Source organism: Micropterus salmoides, unplaced genomic scaffold (assembly GCF_014851395.1).
Source record: "Micropterus salmoides isolate LMB-PRFRI ecotype aquatic unplaced genomic scaffold, ASM1485139v1 Ms_hic_scaffold_1, whole genome shotgun sequence".
Taxonomy (NCBI): Eukaryota; Metazoa; Chordata; class Actinopteri; order Centrarchiformes; family Centrarchidae; genus Micropterus; species Micropterus salmoides.
In genome coordinates, this window is record NW_024040040.1 from 35,365,161 (window position 1) to 35,379,367 (window position 14,207).

At 39.2% G+C, this 14,207-nt stretch overlaps 2 protein-coding genes across 2 annotated transcripts; one reads left to right on the forward strand and one right to left on the reverse strand.

Moving 5' to 3' along the window:
- Positions 1–4,927: 4,927 nt before the first annotated feature.
- On the reverse strand, positions 4,928–9,029 carry cebp1 (CCAAT/enhancer binding protein (C/EBP) 1). The gene is made up of 3 exons (XM_038725309.1): positions 8,649–9,029; positions 7,223–7,522; positions 4,928–7,082 (listed from the first exon to the last, which is right to left on the reverse strand). Exons 1-3 carry the CDS (start codon positions 8,649–8,651, stop codon positions 6,777–6,779), a joined length of 609 nt encoding a protein of 202 aa, XP_038581237.1. The 5' UTR covers positions 8,652–9,029; the 3' UTR covers positions 4,928–6,776.
- A 321-nt stretch (positions 9,030–9,350) lies between these two features.
- On the forward strand, positions 9,351–13,924 carry ngdn (neuroguidin, EIF4E binding protein). The gene is made up of 11 exons (XM_038725303.1): positions 9,351–9,428; positions 9,718–9,777; positions 10,059–10,130; positions 10,915–11,052; positions 11,154–11,238; positions 11,420–11,472; positions 11,696–11,813; positions 12,091–12,265; positions 12,490–12,643; positions 13,337–13,400; positions 13,762–13,924. The coding sequence occupies exons 1-11, from the start codon at positions 9,408–9,410 to the stop codon at positions 13,779–13,781; spliced, it is 960 nt and encodes a 319-aa protein (XP_038581231.1). The 5' UTR covers positions 9,351–9,407; the 3' UTR covers positions 13,782–13,924.
- The last annotated feature ends 283 nt before the right edge of the window (positions 13,925–14,207 follow it).

Below are 14,207 nucleotides of genomic sequence, written 5' to 3' on the forward strand. Positions count from 1 at the left end.
TTTTCGACGACTATTTCAAATATTCCCGAAATAGCCGTCAGGAAATGTGTAATGTTAAATGGATTCCCATAATTTAATTATCATATTAATTTATATTATTTTATACAGTTATTGTTGTATTGTTGCATATAACTGTTAATTTTTTTTCTAATGGTTTCAACCTTTTAAAAACAATTTCTTTGATTTATTATCATGCTAATGACCAGCTCAAAGGACAGAATCAGTGTTGAAGAAAGTAAAATGAGCTCAGAAATCTGAAGTAGTTGCAGTAATAGTTTAGTTTACGGCTATTTTTGCTACAGTTACAAAACCAAGTGTTGCACTTGTCCAAGAATTTACAGCAAACACACTGACGGTACTTGGTACACAGTGGTAGAGTGGGATGTCTGTTTTGTGTCTACATTCTTTGCAGAAGGCCTACATGTAGCTCTCTGCCGCATGGTGGAGCCATAAATCACAGACCACCACCTAAGACAGTACTAATGCCCTATGCCTCCATGGACCAGGCCGATATGGGCTTGTCTTTCTCTCATGAATATGCACTGCTCAACATCTCATTATTAGAGATAAGACATGTTGTCTGTTTGGAAAACATCACTGTGCCCTCATTTATTTCCAGTCATATTTATTACCCTTCTGTTGTACCGCAGCTAAGTGAAGCAGTATTGCTGATGCCCTGGCATTGTCCCTTTGAGGCAAGAAATCAAAGAACCATTTAATTTAACAGGCTGACTTCACATTAATATGGTTTGCCAGGACCATCCCTAGTAATTCTGCATTATTGTCCACCTTGTTTTCAGGGTCAAAATGGTGAAAGACTCAATGGACCTAGAACATGAGGTAAAAGCATCCTATTTCAGGGTTGAAAACAATCCTATAGGGGCTGTTTGCACCATCTTTTGTGGTCATTATTTTATTTTTCAGTCATTATTTTACTGGTATCACGGAAAAAAACTGAAAGATGACACACTGATGTAACACTGTTCCTACTTCCTCTGTTATTGACTTCTAAGTTTAAGCATGTTTTTTCATGCACAAACACAAAACCATTGGTTTTAGCTTAACATTTATCCAACGAAGGTTAAAATCAAGGGCAACTGGACTTGGTTGAAGATACTGGAAGACGTTTCGTCCCTCATCCAAAGTACTTCTTCAGTTCTGACTGACTGGCAGGGAAACTCAGCTATTTAACCTCAGTGGGGTCGTTGGCCCGGGTCATCGATACCGCTGGTTCGTTAGTGTTCCTTGTTTCTGTGACGACAGTCGTTACAGTCGTTAAGACTACCTGTGGCCAAGACTGAACGACCATCGTTGGTATCTTCACCTGAGGCCAATAGGTTATGTTTGTTGAGTTTCCTGGGAAGTGATGAAAGGACAGCATTGTAAGTGGGGGATAAGTGGTGGCGTAGACCCCCTCCCCTGTTCAATGACGAGTCTTCATAGACAGCTTAACATTTAGTAATGACTGCTAAGCTACACTTGATGGCACTAACACAGTGGGTTCCACTGGGTTCTGCACCAGCAGAATAGTGGAAAGCTTTGGCTCTACGGGACAGCACACACATTGCCAAATGTTAAATGTTGTTAGTCAAAGAGCGTCTAACCCTTAGGAGTCCTTTACACAGCCATGGAGGATGACTGTGCTCTTCCCTTCTGATGACGGAGGTGACACTGCCATTCATTTTAATAGAAAATCATCATTACATCATGAATTTCATGTTATTGTCTCCTATCATGACACCGACACAGCCTGACTACGATGGCTGCCACTTCCCCTTCTAAATACCAAGATAACATGTATATAACGCAGATAACAAGCATTTGTGGCACATTATCTATTATATATCTATCTATCGTTAAAATTACTGCCTGCAAAGAAAAATGCTGAATAAAACTGTCGCACTTTTAAGTAGATGCCTCAATTAATTAAACATGCCACAAAAAGCACTTTACATCACAGCAGGAGTCTTTCTTATTATTTATCTTAGTGCACCTTTAAAATAACAAATGTATTCTGGGTGTGGTGAGATAGTGAGGCTAAGAAAGTAAGTAACTGGTGTAACTGGAGGAATGCGGAAGTGCTGAAATAGAGGTAAAAAGTTTATGTTTCCCATATTTGGACTAAATCCTGTGCTGTTCCTACCACAAACATACCATTAATTAACAGGAGTTATAATAATAACTTTATTTATTATTTATTAACAGCAATCAATGTCAAACAGACAAGTTGAATGAAAATTTATATCACACAGAGTGGTTTACAACAACGAATATATAAAACATGAACAAGTCAACATGCAAATAAAAGGAAAATAAATAAAAGATATTTAGATAGATCTAAGATTGGAGCTCCTTCAGTGAGGTTGTGGTTGGGTTCATATGGTCTGCTGCTGTTGAGTAACTTGGTAGGGATTCGGTGAAATACAGTCTTTCTTCACTCTGCGGAGATGTTGCAGTCCTGGGACCACAGATTGCCCCACACGATGCTGCGGGACATTTCAACAGACACGGTCACACAAGAAGTCATTATGTGCTGCTCAATACCTAACAGGCGCCGAGCAGCCTGTGTTATACTTTCACTCTCCTTTGTAAATGAAGAGTTCATTAGCAAAGTGACACAAAGCTTAGATAAATGCGGAAGATAAAGTCCATGTTTGTAGATTATATCTAATAATTGTGATACAGCGGATTAAAATGTTTGCATTTTGTCAGCTGTAGATTTGCATTACCTGAACTGAACTTTAGTTTGATTGCACACTTTTTATGGCTACTGTTTTATTTTATTTTTGCCTTTTTTTAAGTAACAAGCAAAAAAGAGTATGTCGACATAATCAAGGTAGTCCTACACAAGGTAGTCCTATAAGTGTATTGTTCTATCTCTCATTTGGCAAGGCATCTGTCCCTATGCAGCCACACTTCTTGAATTGATGTCCAACATCTCATATCATGTGTCTTCCTGTCAAAATACTGATATGAATCAGGGTTTAGGGTCCCCTAATATGGCCCTGTATTTGTATCTTGTAATATTACAGATGATTATCTGTGCAGAACTGCACTCTGTAATAAAATCTAATAAAACACTTCAACTCAGTGACCGGATATAAGTGAGCAGGTAAGTAAAGTTTTTTTTATTAAAGCATTTATCACAGAGCAAGTCACAAAGTGCTTTATAAAAGTAAAAAGTTACAACCAAATAGATAATAAGAGATGCCAATAAAATATAAACAACCACAAAGTAGTAATGAATACTCCATATTACATAAGCAGTAAGAATAAAACAGTGAATTAATCTAGCAATAAAACATAAGCAAAAAAAAACATAAAAAAATATAAAAGTAGTCAGTCAATAAAATTGAAGCGATTACAGAACTTTAATACGCACATGATTGTACACCTTAAATAGCAAGACAAAGGCCTTCTTAAATAAACAAATCTTCCATTGTTTATTTAAATGATTCAGCAGAGAGCAGGGAGGATTGGTCCTGAGGGAAGTGCATTCCACAAAGCTGGGGCCACCACTTAAAGGGCAGGGTCACCTTTAGCTTTCAAATGCGCACACAGAAGAAGTAGGCCTCTTTTTGAAGTGGCCTACAGGTGAAGCAGGTCTGAGATGAACCCAGGTGCCCGACCATGCAGAGCTCTAAATGTAAAAAAAAGTGCGCTTTGATCTGGATCCTGAACTTGACAGAGAGCCAATGTAATGAAGACAGGGTTGGCGTAATGTCACTTATCTGCCTGGGCCTGGGCAACAACCTTGCAGCAACATTTGGGACCATTTGTAGACGTTCCTGGGACGACTTGCTGAGGTGAAGAGGGAGTTGCAGTAATCTAATCGGGAAGAAATGAATGCATGAAATGTGATAAGTTTTAGTTCCTGCTGATTAAAATAGTGTTGAAATTATTATCAGTTCAGTTTAGCGGGTTGCAAAATTGCATCCCAACATCATTTTAAAACACGGATCGCTTTAAAATGATGTTAACCATTTTCATTTACTTTGTTTCTAATGAATCCAGCAAATGTTGATTTTTACCAAATAAGTGTAATGCTGTCACATAACACAGGTTCTCATTGTGTAAAAAAGTATAACTTTTGCATAAAAGAGGAGAGACCGTCTGTACCCCTGTTGCCTCATTTGGTCTTTTTTGCCAAACCAGCAGTGAGATAAAGTTAGGCTCAAAATACTTTAAAAAATTATTTACTTGTAATATTTTTAACATTATAGGCAACAAAGAAACTAGACATGGAAAGGGAACTGAGTGGGTGCTTTCTTTATCTTGAACATCATACCAAGAGTGATAAATCATGTGATCCTTGATCTTGGGAACCAGATGCAAAGAAATCCCATGCTGTTTTTGGTTATCTAACAGTGTTAAAAATATTTTACCAAGTGTTGCAACTATTGTTTTGGGCAAAGAGTATAAAAAAAGAAATGTCTGGCTTGTTGCCCCCACCTCCTCCTCTCTATCTCCTATCTGTATGTCCCTTCACTACCATCACCGCCACAGGAAGGCCCTGGCAGCCCGAAACACTGATACTATCTCTGCGCTCCTCATCTCCGTCCTCCACTGTGTTGAAATCTTGCCCATCCCACAAAGGGAAACCGCTGGTGCACAACGGTCCATGGCATGACGTCCGTTTCTGTGGGTAGACAGCTTATGGTAAATAATGTGGCAGGTGCACGCCATGTTCCCAGGATGCAGTGGAGAATTGAGAAAAATTATGCTTAAATGTAGATATGGGGGTTTTATCAACCATTATGTGTTGTTTAAAGCTGCACTGCACTATAATCAAAGCTTGGTGGTTCTGCATCTATAAAGGCTATTTGAGGTTTAATATCCAAAGGAGTGATGAAATATACTTGGTAGATTTGTTTATTTTTGCGTTAGAATTGGAATTAAACATAAGGGATTCAAAAAGACAATTGCACAAGCTCAAGCAATTATGTGTTTATTTCGGAAAATATTTGACAAAGTATTGCTTTTACAATGTATTACTATAAAATTACAAAACACATTCAACAACATTAAAGATTATATTTTTACATATTATTTAAACATTGTTTCAAGTAATCCCACACACTTATTTAGTGACAAAAGATAGAGTATTATACAGAGAGGGACACTTCGATTTCATTGAATCCCCTACAAACCACAGGTTCTTGTGTAACCTTGTTGGGCAACAACACTTACAATCATCTCTGACAATGACAAGAAGTGGCAGGTAGATGATTAGGCAATGTTTGTTAAATCAAATCATATAACAAATCCAGTGGTCTTCTTTATGAAGGGTCTGTGAGGATTATATGCATGTTTTAGGAACTTTTAGGAAAGTTAATTTGGATTTGGCTAAATTGAACCTTCAGGACTTCTTGTTTCTGGGCCCATTTGTGCAATCTTTCAGATTTTTAGATCTACAGTACTGCACATCAACATCTCCTTAAAATCCTTACCCCCATCTCACAAATTCTGTTTTACAATCTGCACAGACTCAATAAAATTTTCCCTGCACTCTCCAATCTGTTCACTTGCAGTTTAGAATATGCAATGGCTTCTACATTCAAACCCACCACACATCTTCCTACTTTATATTGAGACTCCAAGCCCCTTTTTCAAAAAGTTCAGGTGCTTTATTAATCTCTTCAAAGCTCCAGTGTGCAGGGCCCTAGACACACAAGTTCAGAAATACTTAGGTCATGAGTGAGTCTCCTCTCACACAGAAAATTGCGACCAGATAGCAAACTAGCAACTACATCAGTTATCTTTTGCTGTAGAATGCCTGTAAATTGAATTTCTCGCTGTGATACATTGTTTTAAAGCCTAATCCACGTTGCCAAGAATTTAACTGACCATTCGCTAAATGCCTGCCACCAGAACCGACAGTCAGATTTAGCTTAGCAACCATAATAAGTAGGCATGAAAGGCCTGTCAAGCTTTGGATGTGAGCATATGGGGAAAAAAGCGATCCTTTATCTTAAGTATTAATTATCTTAAGAGTTTGGTTTTGTCTATTTTTGGCCTGTACAAAACCAAGACCTTCAGCTGCATGTCTGTCAGCATGTTTAGCTGACTGGCTTACTACCAACACTCTGGGAAACTTTGGAGCATGGGGTTAAATCAGAAAAATATCTGTTGAGGACTGGGACATCCACTTGTTTGAAAGAGAGTCAGCTGGAAACATTAAAAGGTCAACTGCAACTTAATGGGGTTTTCCCTGTGGCATTAGCTTGCACTAGCTACCTAACGCTGATCAAATCTGCCATGGGCAGTCGTCATTTCGGCAGACTGAAGCCCACAGTTGTCAGCTGGAAATGAGAAGCTGCTTTCTTTTACTTCTGTGTGAAACTGAAGACCCACTGTTTCAAAAAATTACAGCAAATTTGAGTGTTATCTGCCACCTTTATCAACATAAACTGTACTGTGCGAGCACAGAGAGCTTAACAGGAATTCATCAATTGTAGAATGTAAACTCCCCCCTGGTTGCATTACCATGAAAATGTAAAGAAAAGAGACAGAGGACATGACCTCAGTGTCCTCAGTGGTTGCTACAGCTGTGCCAGCATGCTTTCTCCCTTCACAGTTATACAGTATGAAACTATAACTAAGCCCTTTTACATCCTCACAAACTGCTTCATTTTCAAAACTCCTCTCCTTTTAAATGTGACTTTTTCACAAATTGTTGCCATTTGGTAAATGATTTGACTGAGTCCCAGAGGCCTGCCTAGACACCAGAAATGCTTCTGAGGCCTTCAATTAGACATTAATGACAGGTACAGGGTCTAGATACCAGACTCCCCTGCTGCTCCCTCCTCACTTCCATGCAGGTGGCGCTGTGACAGGATGTGTTTGAGAGTGTCCAGCTCCTGTGTCAACTGCCCTATTCTCATCTGCAGCTTCTGGTTTTCCTCCTGCAGCTGCAGGGCCCTCTGCTGGGTCAGCTGGATCCTCCTGCGGGCCTTGTCCCGGCTCTTTCTCACAGCGATGTTGTTCCTCTCGCGTCGCAGGCGGTACTCTGCACTGTCCTTGCTGATGCTCCTCTTGTTTACTGGGGCCCGCAGAGTTGGCAGGAGAAAGGAAGAGAAGTCCTGGAGGTCAGAAACACAAATATGTTTAAGTTGTGGGGAAGCAGGATGAGAGCAGATCAGTGTTAGGCTTTTCCCACTCAAAGAAGGTATTCTTTAAAAAAAATCTATCACCCACAAATATCTATTTCACAAACACAAACCTGCTGATTGTTGGAGTGGCTCTGGTGGTGGTTTGTGCTCCCTACGCTCGAGGTGTTGTTGAGACAGGAAGACGTGTACGGCAGGTAAGATAGTCCCATCATCTGCTCAGCCATTCTGTCGTCACAGGCCCCCCTCACCAGGCCCTGAGATTGGCTGTACGGTATCATGTCCATCTGAGCCAGCTGGTTGGTCGATCCAGCAAGGTTGGAAGTGGTAGGGTTCAGGGTCTGGGTGTGGACCTGACCCGGGTATGAGCTTGCCCACTCCTGGATGACAGAAGACACTCTGGAATCAGACATCTGGAGGGGTTTGGAAGCAGAAAAAGATTAGTTAGGTTTTCTTTTTTTAAATTTAATTTAGCTCTATGCTACTTTATTTTTCTACTTCACTATATTTCAGTGGTACATATTATACTTATTACTCCATTACATTTATCTGACAACTATAGTACCTACTAAGTTACTTTGCACTAACTACAACAGCAAAAAGCTGCTTACATACTATTGTCCTGATAATAAGCAATAATCAAAAATAATATATGCTTATTTAACTCCCTGAAAGGCGTCATTCTGCTGTATATTGTGAACTTTCAATTTTGTACATTTGGCTGAAAATACCTCTGTATTTTTACTCAAGTAAGAATTCATGACTTTTTACTCACAACTACAAGCAAAAACAAAAGAATAAGAGATTCAGCGGTTCCAGTGTCAGAAATGTGAACATTTGCTGGTTATTTTAGTCTTCTATGATAGTAAACTTTGGTTGTTTAGGTATTGCACTGCACAAAACAAGTACTTTCATTATATAAACCTTATTTTACATTTTATAGACCAGACAAGTGTCAATCAATCAATTGAGACAATAATCAGCATATTAATTGACTATGAAAGTAATTATTAGATGCAGCCTAACATTAACGCAAAACATACAGCAAAGAAAAAACAATCTGCACACTATTGGAATATTAATTCTCAGGAATTCTTTATCTTCATCATATCATTTGAGAATATTGTTGTGAGTGTGAATATAGTTGTAACCTATATTTATGCAATTCCATCTTTAGTCTTCGTCTCTTCTCTTTATATCTATCTGCACAGTATCAAATAAAGCAGAAATTGTATATTTTCTACAAACTCAAAAAAGATATCCGGCAGGTCCAGTTGCCCTTGAGTTTAACCTTGCTTGGATAACTATGACTGGGATGACTAGAACCTGCACAGACAAACACAAAACAACTCCTCATCTTACTCAACTGCTTTTTGTTCAGCAAGCTAAAAAAACATTTGGTACTGTTGTTCCAATATAACTATAATAGAAATGTCAAACAGCCTCTGCTTTAAATTCTAGGGGTCCGTGGCAGAACCCTATTTGTTTAATATCTGCCTGCATTTCTCCACACACTAAAAAAGTTATTATCAGACTTACCATGACTTAGCGCTCCACAAACTCTGAATATTCTTCAGGTTCCTCAGAAAGTTTGACTGAAAATGATGTGAAAGACAGGAGACAGACAGGTAGGCCTCCCCTCTGTTTATATCACCATCACTTCCTCTTTATCTATCTCTCGCTCTCTTTTCTCTCTCTCTCTCTTCATTTCAAAACTAATTCTGGGATGAGGGAATTCAGCAGCTTTCAGCAACAGGTCACATTGAATAAGAAGAAGTCAGAATCACTTTAATTGGCCAGATATGTGTACACATACAGGACATTTTTACATTGCTCTCAATGTACATACAAAGATACACAGGTGTGGATACATGTTGTTTTAGGTATTTCAATGTACATGAGGTAGGAGATGTGATATATAGGCCCACAGTATAAGAACAGCATGCAGACATATATTTTTGTTGATATTTGATGTTATATTTGATATCTATGATTAAAATAAGAAACTCAATTACAGCAATAAAAAAATTAAGAGTAAATAGTTCACAGATGAAGCAGATGTTAGAGGCACAGGCCCGTGACACTGTGTCAGCAAGACAGATAAGAGTTAATAAATATATAATAATAATGCATATTGTTTAATAGCTGTCCGTTATTTTCCGTTTAATTGTAACACTGTAGCAGTAGCCTACAGGATGAGCTCCAGTGTCTCAACACCGCAACGTTGTAGCGGGCAGAACACCCAAGCGCTGTGACTATAGTCCCTCTACGGCATCCGTAGGTTACATTTGAATCAAAATGGCTTCCCTTATTGACAACGTGAGTACAGCTTGGCTAGCTGCTAGTTCATAAAACATTTATTTTATCTTTCTCCGGTGTTTCTTAACATTGTATACCATTCTTATAATTGTGTGTGTGTGTATTCTGAAACAGCCTATGAGAGATTGATACAAGGGAGTGATAGTAGTTGTTTTGTTAACGACGTTAGCTAACTTACCTTAGCCTTTCTAACGTTACTAACATGACCCACATTTTACTGTCACGTTAAATAAAAGGTGCCAGCAGTTTTATCATTGTTTTTCTGACATGTAATTTTACTTTCTGACAGAATTTAATTGAAAGTGATTTGCCCAAAGCTGTACAGCTGCTGAATAGTCTCACAGAACAGGTAAGTTTATGAATGGAGAGATGGTGAGTGCTTTTGTGTGAGTAAAACTAAAGTAAGTAAAACTATACGAAGTCATTCATAAGCACGCTTAGATCGCATGGTGACATATCACAGTATAGCGTGCTTCTCATAATCTTGTTCCAAAATTTTCTGTTGATTGATTATCAAGTGACGGTGTCTCTATCACCATCCCCATGGTGATGTGTTGTTGTTTTTTTTTTTTTTTTTATCACGGTCACTTTCACCACAGCTGAAACACCCTTTGTCGCTCTTCTCTTCAGGTGGCCTCAGTTACAAGTCACGTCCGTGAGCTGCTAACACAAGTCAAAGATGGGGCATTTAAGACCTCTAAGGTGAGCAGAGACTTGATCAGAAATGTTAATGTTAGCCCGGATTGTCAATTTCATCTGGGCCTAGCAGGCCCAAAGCCCCATTTACTCATTTGCTTAATTACACATTTGTTCACTTAAGTACAGAATCAACTAAAATTCGGTCCATGTGTCATTATTACCTGATTTTATTGCCCCTGTGTTGTTAAACTGGTTCTTAAGATGTTTTTTTCTTCAAATGTTAGAAGTGTTAATCTCTGGTATACAGTTAGTTAGATAGTTTTGACACATGTGGATACACTGCAATGTGTTTGATTCATTGGCTCTTGCCTAGAGTCTGTGTAATGTAAGTTGTAGCCATGCTGTCCAGATTTCTAAAGATTTTTCATGTTTTTGTTTGCCCAAAACTTCAACTAGAATGAATATAACTTGTGTAAACATTTGTTTGTTGTTTGTTTACCATACCGGTAAATCTGGATTTTTTTAAAATGTGAAATTAACTGTACGAATGAATTGTGGAGAATCTAACCGATCTAATGATGTGCAGCATGTCCACATCAACAAAACTTAACATTTATATTTATATGCACAATCTAAGCAGCTTAGAACTAGCTCAAGCAGGCGACCTGTTGGGGTTTAAGAGGTTTTATACATTCAGAGAACTTCTATAAAAACCAGACCAGGCTTCTATTTGAGACCTGTGTTTATTTATCAAAACATGGAGCCACACCAGGCCAGTAAAAGAGACAGGCGTCCAATTGAGAATTGGAACAAACTCTGACTCTCCGTCTGTCTCCTCTCCCTGCAGGGTTTGTCTTTCTTGGACCTTCGGTACCACCTGCTGCTCTTCTATCTTCAAGACCTCACTCACCTGATCGCCGTCAAAACAGAAGGAGGCAAAATAAAAGACAGCGACGCCTTGAACAGAGTCGTCACAATCAGAACGGTGCGATGACTGTAGATACAGACAGCGGATGATAAAATAGTTTATTCTTATCTTTATCCAGCTGGCACAGCGTCTAATCAGCTTTCCATCCTGCTTTTAAGGTGCTGGAGAAGATGCGACCGCTAGACCACAAACTCAAGTATCAGATTGATAAACTTGTGCGCACAGCTGTCACCGGCAGTTTAGGTAAGACTAATTTGATATTGGTGGTGATGAATGCATCCACCAATAATCTGATAATAAGCATTCTATGAAAGAAATGAGCTATAGGACAAATATTAGGCTTGTGGATCTGGAAGATATCCTCCCTCCCATGTTTCACAGGCTTCGGTATAAAACACTGTCTCATGAATTTTGTTGATTTCAGCTGAAAATGACCCCCTGCAGCTGCGTCCTAACCCTGAGAATCTTATCAGCAAAGTAAGGGCAGAATATCGTGCTCATTTGAATCCCTCTTTTTATTCATGTGGAAAAGTTGATCATAAATTAACTTTATTGATTGAATGGATCATCCTAAAACCTGTAATCCTAACAAAATGGTATTACTTGTATGTGATTGCTTCAAGACATTTAAACAATGTAAATACTGAACATACAGTATTGTACTGTGTGACTGATTTTCTGTATTTGCTTTATCAACCAGCTGAGTGAATCTGAGGAGTCTGAAGGCGAAGATGACAATAAGATGGCCACAGAGAAGAAAGCAGCCCACCCTAGTGGCAGGAAATATGTACCGCCAAAGATTGCCGCAGTGCATTATGGTAATGTAATTTGCCTTTTTAAGCAGTTTTTTTGCTTGTCATAAAAATACTACTAAGTTCTGCCTTTAGTAGTCATCTGATTAAAGAGGGTAGATTTCTCTTCTTTGGAGTATTTCTGTGGAATTACATTGTTTGGAATGAAGCAAGCAGCGCACCTCTTAGCAGCTGCTATGCATCTTTTTCATTTAGAAAATGCTATCTACCTCCTGTTGTTCACATGCATCATAGATAAATAAAGACCCCCCATGAATTCTCATCTCAAACCCGTTTCCTCCAGACGGTGACATGAGCGAAGCAGACAAGAAGAAGGCCCAGGCAGAGCGTCAGCGGCGGGCTGCCCTCAGGAGCTCTGTGATCCAGGAGCTGAGGCAGCAGTACAGTGACGCTCCGGAGGAGATCAGGGACAGGCGGGACTTCCAGAGCGAGCGGGAGAGCCGCGATGAGCTGCACAGGTGTTTTGCTTTATCTGAACAGACACGTGGAGGCTGATAGGTGGTGGGATGAGATGCAGGAAGTGTTATCAAGAGGGAGAGGGAGTGGGGATCGGGCGTAGTGCAAGACAGTTGGAATATATTCATGACTTGAATATTTAATGAGGTCTATAACGTGTTAAATCTGGGAGAAGTTTTACAGATATGAGTGTCCTTCAACAGAAACTTTTTTTTTTAATTTATAGGAAACATTATGAGGAGTCGATGATGGTGCGTCTCAACACGCCAAAACGCCAGAAGAATGGCAAAAAGAGAGGCGTGATGGGCATGTTTGGCCAGTTGAGCGGTATCACACACTTCAGTGACATCAGCGCGCTGACAGGTGGCGAGGGTGGGCAGGTGAGCTGGCAGTAACATCTTTACACCAACCTTTCAGTAAAGGGCTCATATTTCACTCACTGAGACTGAAACACTACTGTTGGTGAAAATCTAAAGCTTTTGTTCAGACGTATGAAAATCTTTTTCAGTACCCCTTCAGTTTGGGTTTTAGAGAGGAATTTTTGGGGGAGTTGGGGTTAAGTAGAGCAGGAATTTCAGGCTCTGATCAAGCAGTAGACAGGCTGACCTGAGCTCAGGAAAGGCCACATTATTTATATTAATTATTATACAACCTGGGCTGCCACCGGCACATAATTAATATTGGACAGAACCTGTCTGCTGAGTGTTTTATTACATTTGTGTATCGTGCGACTCAGTTGTCTGGTGCTGTGCTGGCAGGGCTATTTGCAAGTTACACTTTGTGCCTGCACAGGTTTGGCGTCCCTCTCTGTGCCGTTTCCTTTCTGAAGTCACTGACGGCTGTCATAAAAAGTACTACTGAGAGCCAACCTCACTCAGATGTGGAAAATTCATTTAGCTAAATGTATTTAAGATGACTTAGAAAATCCATGTGCTATGTTTAGATTTTGTGTTGGACACAAGAAGCCACTATAGGATGCTGCTAACAGTATGAATGGGAGCATTGTGGCTTGTTTTTATTTAGATCACATCCTCAATGCAGCTGCTGTTTCTTACACTTTGTCTTGTCCACAGGACGGGGATAACCCTCGACCAAAGAAAAAGAAGAAACTCATGAAGAAGACAACCAAAAGAAGAGGTGAGGAACTCAAATACACCACAGTACAAACTCACTTTTTAAAAACTAATTAGGGTCAATTAACGTAAACACTCTTTCTTCATCGTTATGTAACTGTCCAAAGAAGTACTCCAGCGTTAGCTGTTTGCAATTAGTTTACCAGGACTGTGCAATAGGGGTAGTTCTTTCAGTTTATAGAAAACTCACATTATAGATCCAACTAATCAAAAAATTATTCATGTGTTATGTGATTAAAAAACATTTTCAGTCTTTAAGTTGATTCAGATGAGCACAAGTTTACAACTATACATTACTGAGAAATGGAATTAGTAGTTAAACTTCTGTGTTTCATGTTATTAATCACCTGTGTCCTTTTCTGCAGCTTTTAAGAAGCACAGATAGACCAAATGACTTGAAGACGATTTCTGAAGAACTGCAATCATTCAAGTTCTTAATTTGAAGGATTTTGTTACTAAAGTTAGTAGTACTACAGTAATGAGCCTTTTCCATTCACTTTGTGGAATAAACATTTCCTGTTGACTTTATATTTTCATTTCATGTTTTATTTCTCCATTAGAGGGCAGTCACATTGCCTCTTTATCAGAGGTGACAACAGACCATCAATTCAGACAAACACTGGCATTTAGAGCACATTCCTTTCTTGTATCATTAAATTAACCCTTTGTTAGCAGAGCCATGATGGTGTAGAAGTCATTTTAGGACAGTCATTTAATTACAAGTATTGGTTGACCTGCAAAGAAACACATTCAGTTCAGTTTGATCTACACTCTTGGGAAGCAGCCAGATGGAGAATAGATCAGAACAAAC

What these genes read in the sequence shown, in the direction of transcription:
- cebp1 (XM_038725309.1), bottom strand. An exon ending in GCCACTCCAACAATCAGCAG is followed by an intron (nt 7,083 to 7,222) that starts GTTTGTGTTTGT and finishes TCTGACCTCCAG; the next exon opens with GACTTCTCTTCCTTTCTCCT.
- ngdn (XM_038725303.1), top strand. Translation starts at nt 9,408, where the DNA reads ATGGCTTCCCTTATTGACAAC. An exon ending in GATTGCCGCAGTGCATTATG is followed by an intron (nt 11,814 to 12,090) that starts GTAATGTAATTT and finishes CGTTTCCTCCAG; the next exon opens with ACGGTGACATGAGCGAAGCA. An exon ending in GAAGACAACCAAAAGAAGAG is followed by an intron (nt 13,401 to 13,761) that starts GTGAGGAACTCA and finishes CCTTTTCTGCAG; the next exon opens with CTTTTAAGAAGCACAGATAG.